The 24,567-nt window shown below is 33.0% G+C and overlaps 2 protein-coding genes and 1 pseudogene across 2 annotated transcripts; 1 reads left to right on the top strand and 2 right to left on the bottom strand.

Annotated features, from left to right (window-relative positions):
• Positions 1 to 478: 478 nt before the first annotated feature.
• LOC145167186 (Transducin/WD40 repeat-like superfamily protein) lies at positions 479 to 5,182 on the bottom strand. Its single transcript, XM_079086300.1, has 15 exons — positions 4,978 to 5,182; positions 4,717 to 4,829; positions 4,450 to 4,558; positions 4,303 to 4,367; positions 4,157 to 4,195; positions 3,975 to 4,071; positions 3,782 to 3,869; positions 3,596 to 3,659; positions 3,406 to 3,482; positions 3,217 to 3,298; positions 2,830 to 2,906; positions 2,377 to 2,461; positions 2,158 to 2,294; positions 2,031 to 2,079; positions 479 to 1,117 (listed from the first exon to the last, which is right to left on the bottom strand). The coding sequence occupies exons 1-15, from the start codon at positions 5,042 to 5,044 to the stop codon at positions 713 to 715; spliced, it is 1,554 nt and encodes a 517-aa protein (XP_078942426.1). The 5' UTR covers positions 5,045 to 5,182; the 3' UTR covers positions 479 to 712.
• Positions 5,183 to 12,936: 7,754 nt separating this feature from the next.
• Positions 12,937 to 13,254, top strand: LOC145164590 (cyclin-dependent protein kinase inhibitor SMR6 pseudogene; annotated as a pseudogene).
• Positions 13,255 to 19,179: 5,925 nt separating this feature from the next.
• LOC145162165 (uncharacterized) lies at positions 19,180 to 20,390 on the bottom strand. The gene is made up of 6 exons (XM_079081394.1): positions 20,386 to 20,390; positions 20,120 to 20,210; positions 19,856 to 19,990; positions 19,677 to 19,781; positions 19,414 to 19,583; positions 19,180 to 19,333 (listed from the first exon to the last, which is right to left on the bottom strand). The coding sequence occupies exons 1-6, from the start codon at positions 20,388 to 20,390 to the stop codon at positions 19,180 to 19,182; spliced, it is 660 nt and encodes a 219-aa protein (XP_078937520.1).
• Positions 20,391 to 24,567: the final 4,177 nt, after the last annotated feature.

Below are 24,567 nucleotides of genomic sequence, written 5' to 3' on the forward strand. Positions count from 1 at the left end.
TTATTTATTCATAAGATGTAATAGATAAATATTTAATTTTTTCATTTATTTATTTGTTGTAATTAATTAGATGCACTAACTTGTATTTTTTTTTTCAAGTATAACAAGTTGAAACATTCAAAGCTCCCGCTGTGTATGTTGCAATTCAAGCAGTTCTTTCACTATACGTCATTAGTCCTACAACTGGTAAGTCCCTCGTTTGTTTATCACTTCATAACCGGATCCAAACTCATGATCCGTTTGGCTTCTTCTTTTAGGTCTTGTTATTGATTCGGGAGATAGTGTAACTCACATTGTTCCAATCTATTAAGGTTATGCTCTTATTGCTTTAGGATCTTATTTGTCGTGATTTGACTAATGCATTGGTGAAGACTTACTAAAAGAGGTTTATTCGTTTATTACAATTTATGTAACCTTAACATTATGTATTAATTTCCCAATAATAATTATTCTATAAAACTCATGACACCATAAAACAAAATCAAAATCAAAGTTGTATTTCTGATTTCCTTCCCCCAATTCACCAAATCTATACATTCAAAACAAAAACCTCAAACTAAAACACCAAATCTTCAGCTTTTTGACTCCATAATCTTCTCAGGCAACATTGGGAAACAAAACAAATAAATATATATATGTCATTAATCTGAAACTAATCTTTATTTATTTCTTACAATAATCTCCATATCGATCGACGATAAGAAACTGTACCCTACGAATGCGCCATGAAATAATCCAAAATCGTCTTTCGTTTCAAAGAAGGCGGAGGATTCAAAACAGAAGACGGACTTCCAAAACTTGGATCCGGTGATTTCTCGCATGTTTCATTGATATACAAATTCAAATTCAAGTTCAAATTCGAATCCGAATTCGAATTCGAACTCAAATTCAGATTCGAGCAATGCTTTTTGATGGATTTGGGAGTTCTGATTTCCGCCATTGATGTTTCTAGTGGTGGATCGAGTAAAGGTTGAGGTGCGATTACAGATCCTTTTGCTTCTTCTTCTTCGAAAAGTTTTCGGCGTTTCATTTTCGGAATTGTGAATTCTCGTTTTCGGATTGATGAGGGAGATCGGGTATTTGAATAGCAGCTGTTGTTGATGTTCCATAGTCGGACCTGAAATGTAATTCATGAGATTTAAGAACCCTAAAATGTTTGAAGGAAGATTCTGTGATTTTTGTTCATTACAGATCATTACAAACTCTTTTCAAGATTGATTTTTGCTATATAAAATCTACACCATATCTAAGCAATTTTCATTTGCTAAAACTAGATAATGATTAAAATAAAATGTTTGTGATAAAAAAATTGAAAATGAAACGATATAATTAAGGTAGATTTAGCATTTTGTCAATTAGAAATGATTGTAAATTACAAAACTCCAAAACTTTGTTACCAGATGTTTTATAGCAATGTGAGTTTATATATTTGTTTATTATAGCATACTACTTTCATTTCATTCTATTACAACATTTTGTTCATTTTGAAAAACCTATCCAATTTTTAAAAAAAAAAGGATATAATTAGGTGGATTTTTCAATAAAATAAAAAAATTATTCAATTAATAAGAAAAGAAATGAATATAATGTTATAATAGAAACAACCGAAAATACATTGTTTATCCCTTCTAAATATGGGTTCTATACAGAAATTTTTCATTATTTTAGGGGGAAAAAAATTATGAAGTCCTAAATTATTATTTTTTTGAACAAAAAATCTTGTGTCCAATTTAACGTAAAAATCATTATTTTTATTTTAATAAAAAAAATGTCAGATTATTGTGTAAAATTAAAAAATCGAGAAATTTCTGTTAAAAAAAATTTAGGATTTTATCAAAAAAATTCCCAAAATAATGAGACTTTTCTAAATAAAAGTCTTTAAATATTTAACTAATAATCAAATAAATGATTATGAGGTTAGAAAACAAAAGCATAAAAAGTAAAATATAATTGTTGATATTTATGAGAGGAAAAAATTGCATTTTAATTCAAATTTAAAATTGTATTGATTGGCAACTAGTAAAACTTACCACAGAATCATCAGCAGAAGTTGCTATTTTACCTATCTCAGATGAGCACCTACAAATGAATAAAAAATTTATATATTTAAAAAATTGTAAATTTTTTTTGGTAAATATAATTTAAACATTTACATACCAATCTACTGCAGTTACTTCTCCATTATGGCCTTTAAGCATAACAGGATCTGCTGTATGATTATTGATCTGCCATACATATGCATTTCCATCACTAGATCCACTAAGGATATGCCCTGCATCTGGACTCAATTTTGACTGCATATTTTCACATTTAAAAACCATTAATTATTCCATTATTTAAATTTAAAAAAATTAATATTGGAAAATAAAAGTTTACCTTAACAAAAAATGTACTGATGTCACACCCTTTGAAGCTCTTAATAGGCCCCTTCTCTAGTCTAAGTACATTCAAGAGATATATCCTGTTGAAACCCATGAAAAATATTTAAGGTTAATTTCATTAAAGACCTTATATTTTGTGTTTTTCTAAAAAAAACCCTCAACTTCGTTTTTTCCTGAAAATAACCCTCAACCTTAGACTATTTCCAAATAAATCCTTGATTTTTTTAGTTTTTATAAAAAGAAATCTCACATTTTTTTCGGAAAAATGACTAGAAGGGTAAGATTGGAAAAAATGAAAGATCTTTTTCAAGAATTGAATAAAGATGAGGTTTAATCCCGAAAAACACAAAAGATTAACCCAAATATTTATACTGAAACTAAAAAAAAAAGGAATGAAATTATTTGAAAGGGTAAAGGGTAAAATGGTCAAAAGATTTTAAAAGAGTACCTGCTGTCCATGCATGAAGCTGAAATATACACTCCATTTAAATCTTGGGAGAGGCTAGATATGCCATATGATCTTACCTGAAAGAAAATTAAATATATCATGTAATTGTTATTATTTAATTAATCACTTTTAATCTTGTGTACTAAGAATTAATAGAGGTTAATGGAAGATATAATAATGTACTTTGACTAATTCATTTTTTTAGCATCCTATTTTTATTTTTTTCCTACAAGGAAATGAAAATTCTCCATATATTGTTATTATCCAGATACAGATAAACAAAAATACATTGCTATTTCTTGTAACCCAAAACTTTTTTTTCTAAAAAAATGAAAAATCTATTCATTTTTATAATAAATTAACAAACTTTTCAACATAAACACATACCCATTTCTGTTTTGTTCTATCATGAACACTGGTCTGAGTAAGTGGAGTTGTAAGGTTCCTTGTATCCCAAAACTTTATAGCACTACAAAAAAGTAACATTTCATTGATTAAAAAATAACCAAAATTTAAATCATCATTCACCAATATGCAACTAAAATTCTAAATAATTTACAGTAAAATCTTGCATACCTATCTGCAGCTCCAGCAGTAGCAATAGTGACCTCATCTTTCAGATATAAAACTGAAGTTATGCTTATAGCAGCAGCCTATAGTAAACAAAAACTTATTTTAGAATTTGAAATTGAGAGTATATGTGAATGTCAATGGGATTAAAAATTAAAAATTAAAAATTAAAAATGTCTTGAAAGTTGAAACTAACCTTTCCATGTCTACCCCTGGTTTTAAGATTTGGACTATGTGCCCCTTTAACAATGTCTATTGGCCTAAAAAGATATGATAAGAGTATTCAGTATTGTTAAATAGTCAAATCATTATGTAAACAGTCTGATACATGTCAAACACATGTCAAACACAGTACAAAACAGTCTGTCAGTGGAGAACTTACGAAGTGGAGAAGTGGGACCGCCTACGTTTAGAGTTTCTTAAGTCCCATAAAGCAAAGGAACCATCTCTTGAACCAGATACAATGATATCTGGACATAATTTAATGTTTTAGGTTAGAAAAATTGGTATATTTTTTGGAGGAAACACACGTGAGAAGATGATCATAACTCATATCTCATATCTCATAAGCATACCTTCATTAACAGGGTGAGCACTGATTGATTTTACACTTCCAGTGTGTCCAATCAGTCCTCCAATGCATTTTTGTTCTTGAGTATCCCATAGCTTTATCTGTGTAAATGCCACAACAAAATCAGCAAGTTTGGTAGAATGTGATGTAAATTATAATGTAGAACATTTGGTAATAGTTGCTTACACTATGATCACCACAAGCTGTTAATAAATTGGTGTCCTCCTGCAAAGATTTAATCCAGAGACACAAAATTACAATTTTGCTGCTGTGTTACTAAATTAAAATGATCTGAAAGGAGTGACTATGTGAATGATTATAGTTTTTTGTACCTTTATCCAACATACATCAAAGATAGCATTATCGTGAGCAAGCCACTCAGATACCCTAGCTTTATCTGCCAAAAATCAACGTTTTTAAACTACATTGTAGCATAAGAGATGAAAATTATGGAATATATTTGGTAAATTGATATTCACCTGCGTTTGCTTCGTGTGTTGCTGAAGAAGGGAGTTTCAAGCGAGTGTTGTATAAGCTAACGTATCCATCTTCACCGGTAACAGCAACAATATGAGCGTTTCTGCTTGTCTGTGAATTTTGTTTCCATAAATTTTGGTTAATTAGATTCGTCAATAGCAATGAGAAACTTATTTCGGAAAACTAGGGTTGCACGATCGATTCCTCTACAAAATCTAATATACAGCTAGGCAAATCAAAGTCATATCATACTGTGAGTGAAATTAAACCTTGCAAAATGATAAAGCCATTGGAGGAGTAGCACAGTCGTCATGTACAAATTCAAAAGCTCCGATTTCACTAAATTGGGAGGAATCGTCAGCGAAACGCGGTCGTTTTCGTACTGTAGACAACACAATCAATATAGTTAATTACTTCGTAATAGTTACGATAAATCTAGATCTGTAAACGAATAACTCAGTTGCAAAATGTTAGATGAATTTTGAGATGAATGCAGTAGGAATGAAAAAAGTTGAAACCAGATTAGCTACCTCTGAAGCCATTGAGCTCTCTGGAGCTGATGTCTTTGAAGATCGATCGATATGTAGAGCTCTCCATTTGCAAACGCCTGTATTTTTGTTCGAAAATGGAATGAAGAATTGAGAGATTTAGAAGTATTTAGTTGAAATTTTAGGTTTTCGCGGGTGGTGGAAGGAGGAAGTCCGACAGCGGGAAAAGTTTTGAAATTCTTTTGGGTTCCCGGCGTTGAACCTGGCGGTATTTTTTTCGTTTTCAAATTAGCATAAGATTGACAAAAGTACATAAATAGTCCCTTTAGTTTCATAGATTGTTGTTTATTGTCTCTAACTATTTTAGTTAGTCTCTTAGTACAATGAAAAGAATATTATACTCTTTTAAATATCTTTTTATTTTATTTTTTATATTTGATTTATATAAATATTAAATAAATAAGACCCACCATACCCCTACTACATACATATACTTATACACACCTTTATATTTTACATTTAAATTTTACATAATTACCGAAATCCATACTACTGGGTGTTTGGCAAAAGAACTTATTGCTTAATAGCTTATAAGTTAATAAGTAAGTGTAGGGTAACTTATGAAAAAATGATTTATTAGAGGTTCCCTACTAGAATAAGTTATTTTCATTCGAACACTTTTTTAACTTATAGTTGTGGGGAAACTAATAAGTTGTTTTAAAAAGCTTAGTCAAACACCCCCTACAACCTCAATTGGTATATGATTTCACAAGATTTGTTGTTTGGCATTCAAACGATGTTATTATGTAAAGTCATTCATATGCTTTCATGAATTTTGATTGTAACAACTGTGAAATAATAACCCTGAACTTTTCCCTAATTTTTCACAAAATCTGCAAAACCGGGTGTGAAGCCCAGCTTATGTGTCGTTGGACAGGATATTAGCCCCAATCGATGGTGAAGGCGAAGAACCTACCATGGTGAAAGCGAAGATCTACAAAAGTTTGTATTTGTTTTATTTTATGGTATACAGCAAGAAGTGTCATATCATCCCCACCGCATGGTACAATAGGTGTACAACAAAGCTCACAACTTTATATGATATGTCATTGGTACATTACCAACCAAAAAAATCTATATGGAAGCTTTTTCATACGTAAAAAAACAATATAGTTATATAATTATATTATTATTATTATTTTGTTATAAATCGTTAATTATAATTGATTAAATATATATCCGGCCTTGATAATAGTTGAAAAATTAATTAACAAGCTTGGTTAAAAAAGTTTTTGGTAAAAACACTTCCACGGAAAAAAAAAATCATAGATTCTTAAAAAGAAATTGAAAAAGCTAATATTATTAATTTCACATGTTTAAACAAACTTTGCAAATACTTTGTACAATAAGTAATTGTTTTGTAAGAGATGCTACAAAAATGATGGTTTATGATACAACTATCTCAGATTTTGATATGGTTGTAATTATCATATCTAATATCGGATTGAACTTATTTTATATAAATATTTATTTAGTCAACTTATCCATGTTTTAAATTTTAAACATGGAGAATCTTAATATTTTTTAAACCAAACACTGATACTCATGTAAGAATATTGATTACATAACGATATACTCATTTTTTTATGAATTTTATGTGAATAAAGATAAAATAAAAAAGTGCAAATTGTTGAAATTTGAAAATATATTCCAAGTTTCTAACACATTTAAAAAAAAAATCATAAAATTGTTTAATTTGACATTAACTTGTAAAAATCATCATTTAATAATTAAAGTACATAAAATATGTTATAAATAAGACCTTTGGTAATATATGACTGTTTTGCATCAATACAGAGAAAATCGGTAATTATGGTTTGACATTTCTTTTTACAAACATCAAACACTGCAATTATGTGCTATATAGCACAAGTAAAGTTGCATTTTTAAGTGGATGTGGATGAATTTCCAAAAGTAACACTTACATCTTTTGTCAACGGTTCAAAGCATATATAATTGTGAATCACTCATTGTCAATAGATCGGGGCTTAAGTGTGTTTTTTTAGTGATGTGTGTGTATTTATGGATCGGTTGTTCGATCTGATTTTTTTTTAGTGTCTAAAATCAAGCAAAATATATTCCAAGAAAAAAAAGTCAAGTAATCAAAAAGATATACGCAAGGGAGTGAGGGACAATAAAATCACTACGATTGATAAGGAACTATATAAATTTATGTCTATTTGTTTAAAAACAACAATCGATCCTCTATTAGTGCTCATAAAAGGACTATGATTGAGAATCTATTGAACCATACATTTTGAATAAGCAAGGGCTAATAAAGCTCATGGTTTATACGAATCGCAAACATTAATAAATGTAGATCAAACACATATCAACAATCAACTTCTCTTTCGGTATATGAAATCATGAACAAAAACGGATACCATACTTGTCGCTGTCGCTATCAGGTTCGAAAATGTAAGAAAGTGCGGCGGATACTCCAAGAATAGAGGTCGTAAAATGTGAAATGATTGGCCTCTAGGGATTTTTTGGTTTTATATCATTAGCGTCGGAGGGTACATTGGTAAATTTGAAAGTATTAAGATACATTTATTACTTACATGTTTGACCCCTTTTTCCCGGTTTACCGATTTTATTACTTACATGTTTCACTAAAGTCTCATTATTTTACCCTAATTTGCGAATAAGTCCCAACATAAAATTTACTGATGATTTGGCCATTTTCTCTATGTAACATACATTTTACAGGTTTCATTGCTGACCCGGACGCCTAGTCATTAAATGAGATGATGAGATGGATATGTTGACTTATATAATGCTATGTTTAGCATAAAACTTGATATCCTGATGTATTGTATATCTTTTTAGAACATAAAATGCATCCAACGAAGACTACAATAATTACATAAACTAACAACAACTACGTTATTTATTACGTTTATAAGAAATATTAAATTGTCTATCTAATCTTATGTAACCCAATATATTCATCTCATCAGACATCAACTCATTTTCTGCCCTTTTTTCTTGGAAACACACATTTTATTGGTTTCATTGCTGACGTAGATACATAGTCACAAATGAGCCGATAAGATGGGTATCAAAATTTACAGTAAATGTGACATTATATAACCCATCGTATTCATCTTATCAACTAATTTAATGACTAGGTGTCTAAGTCAGCAATGAAACCGATAAAATGTATGTTACATTAAGAAAATGGCCAAATCATCAGTAAATTTTATTTTGGGACTTATTCGCAAATTAGGGTAAAATAATGGGACTTTAGTCAAACATGTAAGTAATAAAACCGGTAAACCGGAAAAAAGTGGTCAAATCACCATTTTTACCGGTAATTCATGCTTTTTCGTAAACAAATTTTAGTTTGAGAGTTTTTCGTAAATTAGGGTAAAATTTTAGGACTATTCTGAAGATTTCCCTAAAAAAATAAAAATACTAGCCGTTAACCATTTCAAAACCTTTTTGTTCTTTGTAATATCCGCCTCACTCTCTTACCTTCTTGATTGCAACAATTATGGTAACCCTTTTGTTCATGATTTAATTTACCATATGTTGACCAATTTGTTTCTTTAGAAATCAAATAGTCTTCTATATTTTTTTCATACCTATCATTCTACTAAATAGAACGAAACAAATACCAAAATCAAGAGAGAAGATCAAGACAGATAATTAATGGTGCCACATGTCATGATCTTATATGAATAGAATGATAAATACTAAGGAAATATCAGGGCTATACAATTTTTCTTTATTTGTATAAAACAAGTGAACCATAGCTTACTTGTAACCTAATGAATTGATGTAAATGTATTATAAGTAATAATATACTAAACAAAACAATTAATGTGGGTTCATGATGATCAACTTGGGATGTATGATCATTGCTCATTGTGGTGTTCAGATTTTTCAAACATTTTCTGTTAGGGTGTGTGTTGGGCATAATCGGTTGTCGTTGACGTGATATTGTCACACCCCAAAACCGGAACGGCGGAAACGATCCGGGGTGGAGGACATCATGCGTAGTATCACAACAGTTGTATCATAGTAAGCGAAGTAAACACAACCATTACATTATAATAAGAATATTTACATTGTTTGAAAGCATGGTTTATACATAACAATATATAACAAAAGTAAAAGACGTGACTCCAAAATGCTCCGTCTTCTCCAACAGTTGGCAAGAGTACCTGTCTATTGTTGCCCTGAGAATACAAACAGATTTAAAATATCAACATAAAGCTGGTGAGTTCATAAGCGTTTAGTTCTGGTGAAAGAAATGTTTCTTTGATCCTTTAAAAAGTGTTTCCCAAGAAAATCCTGTATTTTCTTATGAAAGATGTTTGATTATCCATTCGTTACTTGTTTAACAGCCTGTTTATGTAAGGTTGAGTTATCCCAGGAAAATCCTATATTTTCCTTAAAAGTTGATAGTTGGTTAACTCTTCTGGAATGAGGTGTACAACTATCTACCATACTTGTATCGTTAGATGTAATTTCCTTGAAAAAACTTGTTTGCTCTCTGTGAGGTGTATTAGCCTTATTACATAAATAAAACTAATAAAATAGGTAGTGAACTAGATCCTAAGGGTATTACTAATGCCCTCTAGTAATGAAATCGGTTATTACTTTGAGGTTAGTTCACTTGTTTCATTATTACAAAAGTAAATTTTCGCTATCTAGGTTGTGAGTGTTATAACCGTACTTAGACTGGATATGGCACGTAACGGGGGCCAGTATCTTTTTATGACTTTGTCACCCCTGAACCTAACGGTCCCGCTGTAGCTGGCAGCGAAGGTGCGTGATAGTCAGTCTCATATAGATCTATACACAATAGTCACGATCTCCCTCCAATAGATTCTGGTTACAAGGGTTAGTCCTACACTCTCGAATCCGGTGGGAGTGTTACCAAGGACGTGTCTCAAAACTTAGCCTAACAAATTTACAAGTAATAATACTGAAAATCCTGTTTATGTTTTATATGAATCCTTTGCAAAATATCGCATTTTATGACAAGATTCACAAGTTCCTTGCTTTAGTTTTGAAAACTGTTTCTACGAGTTGATTTCTTAATCGTTTGGTAAAACTGTTTTCTGTGTTAAAAGCATACTGAACATATAAGTATTTTATACGAAATAATATACTTTGAGTACAAGTTTCCTTGTACTTTTGCTTGTATTCTCCCCCTGAAAACATGAAAAACTCGGAAAAGGTGTAGGGGTAAGAACTCACCGTTTGACGTAGGATCTGGGTGTATGATTGGTTACGAATGTTGAGTGTCAACCAATGTTTCGTATGCAAGTGGATCCTATTAACATGTGATAACATATATGTGTGTTAGAATTAGGGTGTTTCATGACTAAACACAACGGGAAACCACCCTAAAGACTTGGAAATGCTTGTCGGGACCTTATATGATCAAACAAGGGAGGTGTACGGCCAAAAGAGTGTGTGTGCGGCCAGGGTGTGCGGTCAGCATGTGTGTGTGGTTGCACACAGGAGTGTGCGGCCGTACAGAGGGCGTGTGCGGTCGTACATGGGAGTGTGCAGCCGTACATAGGAGTGTGCGGCCGTACACTCTTCATTCATGCACAAAATGTCGATTTTCGGGTGTTTCAAAGCCAATACCAAGTCCAACTAGCAAATGAAGGCCAAACTCTTCACCTTGGAGAGTCTTTGAGGTGTGTACGGCCACCTTATGAAGGTGTGCGGCCGTACACCTTCAAGTGACAAAGAACACGAAGAACATGATGAGTTTTAAGCTTAGATCAAGGTGTCTTACCACTATAACAAGCTGAATGATGGAGTAATTCACGTTCTTGAGGCCTTTAGAGTGTTCTTGGATGAAGTTTTTAGAGAGAGAAAGTAGAGTGCAGCCAAATGAAAGGAATGAATGAAGAGGGTCACCTTATATATATAAGGGTGAGTGTGCGGCTGGAGGGTGGGTGTGCGGCCGCACACCCAGGTGTACCGCCGTACACTCCTCCCGAGAGGGTGTATGGCCCGGTTTTGTCTCTATACGACTTGTTGACTCATTTCTAATCTCATTCCCGGATGTACTCAAGCTTAGAACACTTAAACTAACTCTTAAACGGCGTTAAAAGGTAACGGAATCAAGTTCAATGTTGATAAAGTTGACCAAGCGTACAGAGTAAAAGTTTCGGGTTGTCACAGATATGAACCTAATAGATCGCACAACAAGGACAAATAGACAATAATAGATTGAAACAATGATATCAAACTATGAGACTTGTAGGTTTGAAAAGTGGCAACGGGAAATGACTAGATTGCATGCGAACTTCGTTAAAATGTGTCGTGCTCTCGTGTGGATTGTGCATAAGCTCGAACCTAGTAAACCCTGATTTCGAGAACTATAAGATCAACTTCGACCCTGACCACAAAATGTATATATTTTTGCAAAAATAGTATACTAAATATATTTTTTCTACTACGATCGTACACTAAAAACTCACAATAGAATATAGTTTAATATTATATAATAATAAAGTCACATTTATTCATTATGGTACTTTGTTATAACTTAATAATTATAATGAATAGATTATTAATAATTATAACTAACCATTTTGTTATTTTACAAACTAATTTATGTTTCCAATAAATTTAAAATTTAAATTGACGATACTTTTATTGGTAAAGAAACATTACTTAATTGTTTTAACTATTTGCTATTGAATTTGTTTTGGTGGTCAAAAAATAAAATTCTAACCGGCTATAATAGGTTTAATCGGTTTCCATCGACTTTAACATCTTCGATGACTCTCCAGCAAAATGAGTTTTCTGCCGAATTATTGGCACATTATGAACACACACATATACCTATTAACCGAGAAAAACCCACAAAATATTCTTCTACTGAAACCCATAAAAACTCAAAAGCTTTTCTTCATCTCCAAGAACCAAAAAACCCAGAAAAAAGAAATCATAATATATGGAAGCTAGATTCTTATATGGGTTTTCATTTAGAAGAACATGAAGATTTTCTTCATCTTCAAAAACATAAAGTTCGATTTTGAAGAAAAACAAAGATTTTTTTACCCAAGAACATGATATGGAAGTGTTTGTTTGGTTGGTATTTACCGAAAAATTTATGTTTGTCAGAGACTCATCGAAAAAGTTAGTGGAAACTGACTAAATGAGATCATAAAAAACAAGTTAAATGATAAATGGTGTATAATAGTCGTTACTAATGCTATTTTTTTTAAAACAAAATTTGAATGGTAAATAATTTTAAATTAAAATAAAACAAATAACTAAACGTCAACATCATTATCCCTTATATTATCACCCCTTATATATATTTCCACTACAAACAAAACACCAACGTAACACTTCTTTAAAGAATTGTACCTCTTGTCTCTAAACTTATAACGTTCTATGGGCCAAATTCTACACGTTTTTTGTTTACTGGGCCAGCCCAAAAAATCTATTCCGAAAGGACAATTAACTTATCTGAATCCCACTGACCACCGGGCCCACTTAGACGACATTGCTGACCAAACAATAAAAGCCTCCGTCGGCGAGCGACTTCACCAGTCACCACCGTCCTTTAAACACCAATCGCAGCCGTGCATAGGAAACCCCAAAGCCAAAACACTCAGATTGCGCGGGAGAGAGAGCCGTTGCTAAATCTTGGCGCCAAATTATTAAACGATTTTGTTGCTTACCCTGCCCGACATTTTACGGGCAGGAAGCATCCTATGCAAATCGTTTTAGGGTCTCATTAATATATAAAAACTCACTTTCTTTCTCTTTTTATTTCTCCCTTTATCTTTTACCGCCTCCATTCAAAGCTTCCAAAAAACCTCTCCTTCCTCTCTACTACTCAATCAAGCATATATTCTTCTTATATTCCTAGCTTGTTCTTCAATCTTGGTTTCACAAAAGGTCGATTCTTGTTCTTGGTTTGGTTGAAAAGCGATCTTTTTTCGGGTTTTTGATATGGGTTTTTCGAAAAAGCATCAAGTAGATGGGGAATCTTTGGAAGGGAAGAAATGGGTGATTGCAGGAATCACCATGAGAGCTCCATTGAAGTCTTTATCTATAAAAAAGGCGAAAGAAGAAGATGATGATGATAACACAATCTCCGGCAACACAACTCCAACGTCCAAGGACTCAAGGATACCGGAGGCTTTACCATGCCCGCCGCCGCCGAGGAAACGCCGGCCGGTGTCGACTTGTCACAACAATGGAAACATGGAGTTTTTTACTTCACCGGAGTTGGATTCCTTGTTCAAACTCCTCTCAAAAGCCAGTTAAATTTATCTAAAATTTAGGGTTTTTACATGTCCCTTTTTTCTCACTAGTTTTCTAGTTATGTAGGTTAGATTTAGATTAGAGTTTGTTTTAGAAGCATGTACAAATATAGTAGTATATGATTCTTGATTAGGTTAGCTTTTGAGTTAAATGAGATAGTCTTGTTTTTATGGGTTGTTTCAAGTTTGATGTGTCTTCTTTTTTCTTGGTTTTTCGAACCATAGTAGTTACTCCTAAACCCAAAACGGCAAATGGGTTATAGCCATAAGGGTACAAAGAGCCTTTTGTGGCCATGTTTGGTGCTTTATGCTTGTATGTGTGGCAATTTGCAATAGGGTTTCTCACCCAATGATATTGGTCTTTGTTAATCTTGAAACTAAAAAGTTTGTTATTTAATATATAAAGATTGTGTTATTTCGCTTGTTTGATCAACTTTTAAAACATTGGTATTGCATATTCGTACGTATTAGATTGAATCTTGAATGTTATTGGTTAAAAAGAATACGAGTGGAAAAAGGTTTATTGAGTAGGTATTCATGATTTGCATCAAGGGTTTACATAGGGTGTGTGTGACATGATGCCACTCCAATTTGGTGAAAATGGGAGTAATGAAAATAAAGAGAAAGTCAGTCAACACACGTGTTTTGTTGCATAGGAGTCAACACCAAATACACAAACGAAAATGGTCAAAATAGGCTATCATTCAAAGAAAATAAACTCTTTCATCATCATAATTATATGTAGTTAAAATTATATTCAAACAGAACATAAATATAACATTTATAAATATTTAAGTTCTATGGCTTTTTTCAACGTGTACAAATATGATTAGTTTTATCACAGAGAATAATTATCTACATAAAATGGAAATAGTGAGTAGGAGGGTTGTCAGAAAAAAATAAATTTTGCAGTAAAAGGAGGAAGACAGTATCAAAGATTAAGAGAATCCAATGTGGGCTTGTGTTTTGTGTTATGGCAGCCTTTCCTCTATCCATTCAATCATTACCATGCTCACCTTTTGTATTTTCTTACTCTCTTACGTGTGTTTATAATCAAAGGGGTTTTAAGCAAATTAAAATTTTATAGGGATCAATGCTAATAACCCAAAAGGTTGAAGCTTTTGTGATATTTATGGATTAGGTAAACCTAACACTCTTTTAACTATATGGTTACTACTTACTACTATTGTTAGAAATTTGGTTTTTTAGACTTTTAACGTACTAGAGAACATACTAGAGAGCACTCATCTTGGGTGAGCTTACTACTTAAATGCTTGGGCACAATAACTAGTACACTAGAGGTGCGTTCTAATCGTATTTATAAATATACATCTTTGTTTACCATGATTTTTTGAACATGTTCAATACCTTTGATAGCGCTAGTAATTGGTTAATTTGTTATTTTGAAAGATGAACTATCAAAAGGAATATCAAAACGTGTTTCTTTCGAAATGTATAATTTATGGTTGCAAATAAAACAAACATTGCCAATAGTATTATATATCCCGAATTCATGGGCACAATTCTTCCATTATGCAACACGATATATAAAAGGTTAATTGCATAAAAATTACTAAGTTTCACATTAACTTTTGGTTTAACCTTAATTTGTTTATAACAATTTTACAACATATGTGTCAAAAGTTTTTCAAATTTATACTTTTAGCTAGCTGTATTGTCTTATTTAGCAGCCGTCTTCTGCTAATGTGCAAGTTTAGATTATATCGTTGACCATGTTAGCGACTTAAAAACAGAGGTAAAGGTGGGCTTCAAAGGTAATAAGACATAAGACCCCTCGATTACGAAGGACATGTACCATTGAGCCAAATGCTACCTTCGTAATGAACTCATTATTAGCTGTATATAATGTCGATTTTTAATTTAAAATAAAGGGTTAAAAGATCAAAGGAGTGAAGACTTGAACCCACAATTTCAAACAAAGTATAAATTTATAACTAAACTAAATATGAATCTTTTGCTATAATTAGTCTCATTTTTTTATTAAACACACACACACACATATATATATATATATATATATATATATATATATATATATATATATATATATATATATATATATATATATATATATATAGGGTTGAAATCGGTTGAGAACTCAAAGTTTTCCGAGAACCCGAGAACTAAAAGTGGAGCGTTGGATCAAAAGTAATTCGTTAAGGACATGATCGTCATCTTACCAATCTCATTTAATGTTTAACTTTTTTGTGTTATTTAATATATTAATATAAATTTTTAAAAATTAACAAAATAACTAAAAATTTCGGATTTATTTTAAAAAAAAAATAATAATTTTTGATTTTTTTAAAAAATGGAGATTTTTTAATTTTTTTCGAAAAACATGAACTTTTTTAAAAAAAATAAAAAAATATTTTTTTAAAAACTGCATCTTTTTTTCAAAAAAAAAACTGCATTTTTTTTTTCAGAAAAACTGCATTTTTTTCAAAAAAAAAAAAACTGCAATTTTTATAAAAAATGTGCATTTTTTTTCAAAACTGCATTTTTTTAACAAAAAAATCAACGTTTTAGGTGCATATATGCATATTTTTTCAAATGCATATATGCATATTTCTTATACTATAATATTCGTAAATAAATTATAAAAATCTCATTTTTATTAATCAATCTATAAACATAATACAAGTATTTTATTCGATACAAAATAAAATATAAAAAAACTACAAAGATTCACAATGTTATCATTTCTTCATATCAGCATTTCTATATTTTCTTCAATTTATCACTTTTCACCTCTTCAATATTTTCAACAAATTCTTCAAAACCTATAAGAAAATTTAAAAACAAAAATTGATTAATGCAAGAACACTCATAAAAATGCACTCGTATATATCATGTAAGATTCACATGTGATTATATCATGTAAGATTCAAATGTGATTATATAATGTGATATTCACATGTGATTGTATCTTTTAAGATTCAAATGTGAAATTCACAAGAAAATAAAAAAAAATTAACAAAGACCACTCACACAAAATGCATGTGTGCATATTGACGTAATTCATATGTGATTCACTAGTAATTTACATGTGAATCACATGTAATTCATATGTTATTCACTTGTGATTTACATGTGAATCACATGTAATTGATATGTGATTCACTTGTGATTTACATGTGAATTACATGTGATTAATATGTGAATTACATGTAATTTATATGTGAATCATATATGAATTACATGTGAATCACATATGAATTATGTAACACCCATAAAATTTGAGTCAAATTAAAACATTTTAAATCATTCAAAAACCATTACGTTCATACAACTCGTTTTCAAAATAGTTTAAACATCAGAGTATCCCCCAGAACCATATCATATAAATCATAAAACATGAGGAGCGGTACGATCACGCCTTCGCCTTGCCACGATCTTCTGAAGTACCTGAAACAATACACTGAAACTGTAAGCCCGAAAGCTTAGTGAGTTACCCCCAAAATACCAACCACACATATCATACTCATAACATATCATAAAAAGAACAACCATGCACATCGGGTCTACTATGTGACTGGTCCGCCCGCACCGGGCCTTCAGTCCACCTGGTCCACCCTCCGAGTCTAGCCATGTACGTCGAGTCTACAGTGTGATTGGTCCGCCCGCACCGGGCCTACAATCCACCTGGTCCACTCTCTGAGTCTACAGTATGACTGGTCCGCCCGCACCGGGCCTTCAGTCGGCCTGGTCCACTCCCCGAGCCTCGGCACGTCTGGTCCGCCCTCTTGGGGCCTTCAGCCTATCCGGACCGCTCGCTGGGCCTTCGGAATATCCGGTCCGCCCTGGGTATGTTGGCCTACAGCATAAAGCAGGACCCGCCTCAACCCAACCCCCGTCAAACAACCATGTGCACATACAACAATTAATCACATAACAATCCTCAACCAGACAAACAGTCTAACAGATCACATAGCATATCAACATCCTAACCAGGATTCCGACCTAACCGGTCACTAGCATAGCATTACCCTATATCCCGGGTACCGACCTTAACCAGGTCACTAACATAACACCATCCTAAATACCAGGATGCAGATCTAGCAAAACAATAACATAACAACAATACCCGGATTTCCATCCGATAAAGGGCCGACCTTGGTGCCGTAGACCCTGTCGATATAGTGAGGATAACTCACCTTGCAACTGCCGAAATCCTGCAAATCTCTGACCGCTGACTCACCGGGACTCCCAACTATCACATGATAATCACCAAGTTAGAATCCAACATGACTTTCTAGGCCAAGGGCCCACAACACTCATTAAGTCCATTATCATCTTATTGGGCCAAGACCCAAAACCAAATCCTCATGCAAAGCCCAATATTGGCCCAATTTACTAAATTGGGCGCACCTTTCCAAACAGGCCTAGATCCAAGGTCCATAATAATTATTGGGTCCAATTTACTCCATCCATACTATTCAGTCACGACCCAAGCCCAGCTAGCCCATAACAGCCCAATTACTCAAGGCCCAAAATTGAAAACCCAACAGAGGGCGTACGCTGGGCGTACTCCTCTGGTACGCGGGGCGTACGCACGTCTGCACCAAAAATCCTTCCATGTGCTTAATGGATTAAGCACTTAAGCCCATATGCCAGATCTAGTGACAAAAAGGGCCTAGGACTCATAAAGTCTCAATCTTTATCCTTTTGGACGTCCATAAAGCTCTTAACTCAAGGTCTTAACCCATTAAGACCTTCCTACTTCTTACATGGGACAACCAAAGCCATTGGGACCTCATTTTTCTTACTCAAGACCTCTCCAATGGTCTGAAAGGATAGCTCATCTTAACCAAAACACATCATGCATCATAATGGGGGTTTTTAGGACAAGAATGGTGTCAAAACTTCACCACACTTAGATCTACACAAAATAGATGTCAAGCAAGAAGCTTTATACCTTTAGGAGCTCTTGAACCACCAGAAAACTTCAGATCTACACGCTGGCCTTCTTCCTCTACTCACTAGATGCAACACCTTCTTCTCAAAACACTCAAAATTCACTTCAAAAGTTCACACACTCAAGAAGTTGGCTAGGGTTTGGGGAAAACGGCTCTAAACAGTGGAGGCTAGGGTAAGGGAGGGTTATGAGCTCTTAAAGTTATTTAAATAGCCTCCGCACCCGAAATATTAGGGTTTCTGGATGATAGACGTACGCTGGGCGTACGTCGAGGGACTCCCGCGTTCATTTACTCCATTACGCTGGGCGTACATCCAACTTACGCTGGGCGTACCCAGCCAAACACGTGCATGCATGCTTAGCATGCATGGGACCCGTTTGCCAAACTCCCCCCCCCCCCCTTAGGGACCATTGATGCCAATATCTTTAATTTACAATATCTCCTCTATCCTAAGTCCATTCCCGATGAACTTTATATCCACGTAAAGGTGGCGAGAAGCCCCACGCTTCTAGCAACACACCCCGGTTCGAAACCTTCTCGAATGAAACCCATTGCCCATAAAAGATCGAAATGCCCTTACTCTTGATCTCGGAAATTCATAAATAAATACTTTTAGAACGGGGCGTTACAAATTACATGTGATTCACATATAAATCATATATGAATTAGATGTGATTCACATGTAAATCACATGTAATTCATATATGAATCACATCTAATTCATATATGATTTACATGTGAATCACATGTAATTCATATGTGATTTACATGTGAATCACATGTAATTCATATATGAATTACATGTGACTCACATGTGAATAACATGTGATTTACATGTAAATCACATCTAATTCATATATGATTTATATGTGATTCATATGTGAATAACATGTGATTTACATGTGATTCATATGTGAATCACATGTAAATAAGAACAAAAATTGCAAGAGAAAAGTTTTTGGGAACAAAATTGAAGAAAACAACAACACTCAGGGACCAAAATTGTAATTTACTCTAAAAACAAATTTGAATCTCATTCTCACCACTTCAAATGTGTCAAGCAATCTACCAAGCTGGTGGGCATGCTGCTCCTCATCATTCACACCATCCAACATTATGTACTTAATGAAAATCTTTTGCTGACTGTAAAGTCAATACCAGAAGGGTATTTTAGTAATTTTACACTTTGAGGAAATTAAAAAAAGAAGCAAAAAAAGAGCTACCTTTTCTTTTGATATTCTGCTAAAGCATTCATAAGTTTTTCTAAAGGAAAAGCGCGAGCTGCAGGCATTATTTGACACCTAATATCTTGAACTGGTGCATGAAGAGACACTGCTAGGTTTATATTTTGTAAGTCACCATGAAGCTTGTTTATTGAATGAATTATTCCAACCTACAAGAAATTATGAGAATGATAGATATGAATCCAGAAATGTTCTTAAAAAGACTAATATTGAGGATGTAAAATGGAGCAAACAAAACAAACCGTTGAGACAGTAATTTTCTTGGGTGAAAGCTGAAAAGGGAATGTTGTCATTACTCGAATAGCTTCAACGAAAGCATTGTATTTGTTTAATGGCTCTCCCATTCCCTGAATACAAGATGATGGTATCAGTTGTAGTGACATAAATTTCAAGGAAAACAAGTTTTTTTTGAGGTATTTACCATGAAAACAACATTGCGAATGGGTGATAATCGAGAAGCATGTACTAATTGTTCTACAATCTCTCCTGTTGAGAGGTTGCTCTTGAATCCCATACTTCCAGTTGCACAGAATGTGCAGCCCATTTTGCATCCAACCTGTTGAAGAGAATGATTCACATACATGTGTTGTGATATAGAGCAAAATGTCGATTGAATCTATCAACTGAAGAACTCAAATCAGGAAAGAATTTCGGTTTGGAAGGAATGGATAGGGTAATGGTTTACCTGTGAGGATATGCATAAGGTAGATCTTGGACCACCAGGACGAGGTTTGCCTCCATATTTCCCTAAAAAAGTCAAAAAACAGCAAGAGTACCTGAAGTTGAGGTAGATTAGATCGCATGAATGGATTAGTTTCTAATTCTTGTTCAATGGTTGATGGAATAGTTGTAAGGCCAGATTGTGTCTGACATGTATAAAATATGACATCTAGTATTAATTAATTTTAGTACAAACTAACAAATACAAAAACAATATAAGTATTAATTTACCTCATGCCCATAATAAACTTAGTTGGTTTTGGCAAAGAAGCCAAAGTCACACATAGTGACTCATGCAACTGTTCTGCTGTTCCCTCAAAAACTTGCCACAACCAGCAACAAACTAAAAAAAATACAACATGAGAAATAAAAAAATGAAAGTAGAATGCTATTTCTAGCATTTAGCAGAAAATGTATATCAGGAAATGACACCATCCAACAGTGTGTCGCCTGTAAACACAGCAGGGTCCTCTTCTTTTTTCCAAGTTACATAGTAACTTATGTGTCCCTTTGTGTGGCTGACAAACCAACAAACCACATTAAAACTGCTTTGTAAAAATATTTGGCAATGTATTTTTTAGATTAACCTTACTTTTTTATCTACTAAAAACATTTACATTTTTGTGTAAAACTAAAAGATTACTAATAATATTACTAATAAAAAAATAGACGAATTGGAAACGTTAAATATTTATGACCAAATCCATAACAATACAAAAACAACACCTTTTGTGATACGATCTTCAATGGCGTTCTTCAGTGATAAAGCTTCCCTCCAATCTGGTGCAATCTACAATACAAAACCACATCACTTAATAACTCATAAAATCCATGTCAAAAATAACAAACACAACAAATAATGTAAATCAGACAGTCAATGATTCCTATTAAATAACTTGACTTAATGTGGCTGTTTCGGAACCTTAGAATTTTGCTAAGTTGTAATTACTTGTTATATCTAATACTTTTTTATTTACATACTTCATAAATATATAATTATTCATATCAGATATTTAAAAATCTATATCATTATTATATCAGATAACTTTTGTTTAGATAAGTCGTTAATTTGTAATCTTTTTGTCAGCTAGAATTTACATTCAGACCGGTTATCAAACAAATAACCCAATTTTCATTCGCATTAGTTCCAAACAAAAGGGTAAAATAGTCAGTGACGGTTCATTCAGCTCAAATAAGAAACACCATTTACAGATAACACTCAATAAAGAAAAAAGAGAAACATACCTTAGAGTTTCCTTAATCATATGATTATTATTGGTCCATATTCCCATCAAGCACTTAATCATATGATTACTATCAAACAGAGAAGAGAGTGTCAACTTGGCGCATTTTTGTTTTTGTTCCCTGTGGGGTGGGTTGCAAGGAGAAGGATTTGAAGATAGTTAGTTTTTTTTATGCAAGTGACATACTTTTGGAAGTCTTCTTAGCTATTTCTTATAAAAAAAGTAAATAAAAATGTGAAATGAGAAGACTTTTACCAAAAATGCGCTTTTATCCACATCTAATGATAGCCATTCAATACATCAACTCCGTCGGATGTTAGTAATCTGTCTCTAGAAAAAGAGAACATTGGAATCACTGATTCTTGAGGTAATTGGCAAGAAGTAAAGAGTATTAGAGTAATAGTATGTACCTCAATTCCGGAAGGAGAATCCATCCTATCACTGTTCCGTCTGATATGAGATTCTAGCTATGCGGTTACTTTGTTAAAAAAGATGTTACATTTTTTTTATAAAAAAAATAATATAGAATAACAAAATATACTTGTCAAATGTTTGCATGATGAAATAATTTTTTTTTGTAAATAATTAAAAAAAATATTATACAAACCTTTCATTGTCTGAGGGTTGATGGTTGCTATGAATCATGTTGGAATTGGATCCTACAGATCAATTATGCTTGAAGTTAATTGGTACTGGTCATATCAGATACCTTAAATGGTGTTAATCGAGATGCAACATGATGGGTATTGTGTGAGTAATTCAAAAATCTGATTTAAGCATTTTATCAAACAGTTGGTGTGCAACATTAAACTTTGAAATCTCAAAACCAAGTGGGTGCGTATAACCGAATTGTATTCCTGGGATACGATGAGTCATCCTCCTCACATAACCTGAAAATAGAAAGTAAAAATAATTTGAATTTCAAGTTATGGCGAAATTGGTAAGCAATTGTAGATATTTCTGCAAAAAGGGGTAATCTTTTTCTTTCCGAGAAAGAACATTTGATAGGCTTTGGTTTCATAAGTGGTTGCCTAAAAGAAATTACAGGTTCGGGTTTATAAATCAGAATTGCATCAGACCTTATTCAGAATTGTATCAGACCTTCAAATAACAATAAAAATGTAAGAACTAAGCACCAATTTGAAAGATAATCACCTGATTCGAAATCTTCACAGCGTCGATTTTATGGATGGTCGACGACAGAAGTGCATGGTTTGAACTTGGAAGAAAGTAACTGTCACAACTAGCATTCTAGCTAGGAAATTCTGTACTCTTGTAAACATTATCTACTGTAAACTCGTAAACCCTAATTCATGTTATGCTTGAAATTCAACCTATGGAAGCACATTCAAACCTAGATTGATCAAGTAAAGTTGAAAACCCTAGAAATCCCGGTTTAAGTCCATTATAGATTAGGATTTCCTTATTGGGCCTAATGGGCCAATAAACTTCCAATGTGACTATTTTGGGCTTAGAACTCGTAATTGGGCTCTAATTCAACCCACTTTCATAAAATTTAACATTTTGGGCCATAATGGACCTAAAATGAAATAAATTACCTTAATGGGCCTTGTTGGGCCATAACAAATCCAATAAGCCCTAATGGGGCATAAAACTCATTCTTTTATGCAATTTGGGCCGTAAACTACCCTAAGGGTCCAATGGGCCGAAAACCATCAATTTGGGCTTCATATTATGGACTCTAGCACAAAAGGCCCAAGCCTTTCTTTCCCTTCTCTCTCTCTCGGCCCAACTACAAAAAAAGGGAGAAGAGTTGACTTTTAAGGTTGCCACCTCACTATTACACTTCATACTCCCATGCAAGACCCAAAATGTATCCAAGCTAGTCATTCACCACTCTCTCTTCCCTCTCTTCTTCTACTCTCGGCCGAGGATCACCAAAACACACACACATCACAACAAACTCTCTATAGTTCAAGAAGGAAAAATATGTGATCTAGGTCATATTTCACTTAACATGTCAAGATAAACTACTATACAAGCTTTAAAATAACACACTACAACATAAAACTCATTATTGGACTATTTTTGTCAAATAAACAAAAGTTTGGGAAAAAGTTGTCATTTACGGTTTTTACAAGGCTCAAAATGTCAAAACAGTTAAAATGGAAGTTTCTATGAACATTATGTTTTTCAAAGGACTAAAAATGAAATTTGTAGCTTATTGGGCTAAAATTTTAGGCTTTTCGACCCATAGGCCCAAAGTTGCGAAAAATATGGTTTAAGGGGGGCTGAAATGGTAAATTTCTCAAAACAGTGGGTAGAAAAGTAAATAAATCTATTTCTGGGGTTAAAATGACCTTATTTGCTAAAAAGGATTGAAAATGCAAAGATTTTGGATTTTGGGTAAAAAGTGTAAAAATTGCGAAAAGTGTGGATTAAAATGCAAGTCTTTTAACTAAAGGGTTGAAACTTTCTAAAAATTTACTTTTGGACTTAAAACATTATTTAAATAAGTGTTTGGGTAAAAAATGTCAAGAAAAATAGTTCAAGGACCTAATATTTCATTTTTTATAAAAAGGACTAAAATTGCCAACTTTACCAAAATAAGGGGCTGAATAGGTCAAACTAATATTTTTGGTCAATTATGTTAATAATAAAATAATTGGGTCAAAATATACAAAACTTTATAACTTATGGGTTTTAAATAGAAAAATAACTATTTTTATAAATCTATGAATCATTATAAAACAAATTCGTGATTTTTACGACATATCGATTAAACAACTCGGAACATTAATACTATACAAAACAAGTAAACATTCTAATGGTTGGGCTTGAGAGATTCTAATCATGCTTATTGGGCCTTCGTGACTCATTAACATGACTTTTGGGCCCAACATAAATAATACATGTTATTGGGCCTCCTGTGACCCAATTACATGCTTAAGGGACCCTCAATGGTTTTTACATGCTATTGGGCCTTAGTGGCCCATTAGCATTACTAGTAAGGTCCAAATAAATCATATGCGAAATGGGCTAACGCGCTTTTCGTATACTCGACAGCCTCAAATAACATACGAAATTAGTAGGGCCTAGTAGTCCTCTTTTCCTCGTCTGTTAGGCTTACCTTCTCTTCAAGTAAACTAAAATCAGGTCATTAATCAAGGTTAATCAAATTCATGTGGATTAAGTGAGTAATAACGGG

Source organism: Lactuca virosa, chromosome 3 (genome assembly GCF_052849685.1).
Source record: "Lactuca virosa cultivar CGN04683 chromosome 3, Lactuca_virosa_CGN04683_v6, whole genome shotgun sequence".
NCBI lineage: Eukaryota > Viridiplantae > Streptophyta > Magnoliopsida > Asterales > Asteraceae > Lactuca > Lactuca virosa.

What these genes read in the sequence shown, in the direction of transcription:
- LOC145162165 (XM_079081394.1), bottom strand. An exon ending in TTCGCAATGTTGTTTTCATG is followed by an intron (nt 19,782 to 19,855) that starts GTAAATACCTCA and finishes TCTTGTATTCAG; the next exon opens with GGAATGGGAGAGCCATTAAA. An exon ending in GCAGAATATCAAAAGAAAAG is followed by an intron (nt 19,334 to 19,413) that starts GTAGCTCTTTTT and finishes TTGACTTTACAG; the next exon opens with TCAGCAAAAGATTTTCATTA.
- LOC145167186 (XM_079086300.1), bottom strand. Translation starts at nt 5,044, where the DNA reads ATGGAGAGCTCTACATATCGATCGATCTTCAAAGACATCAGCTCCAGA. An exon ending in TTGATGTATGTTGGATAAAG is followed by an intron (nt 4,196 to 4,302) that starts GTACAAAAAACT and finishes AAATCTTTGCAG; the next exon opens with GAGGACACCAATTTATTAAC. An exon ending in CAGCTTGTGGTGATCATAGT is followed by an intron (nt 4,072 to 4,156) that starts GTAAGCAACTAT and finishes GCATTTACACAG; the next exon opens with ATAAAGCTATGGGATACTCA.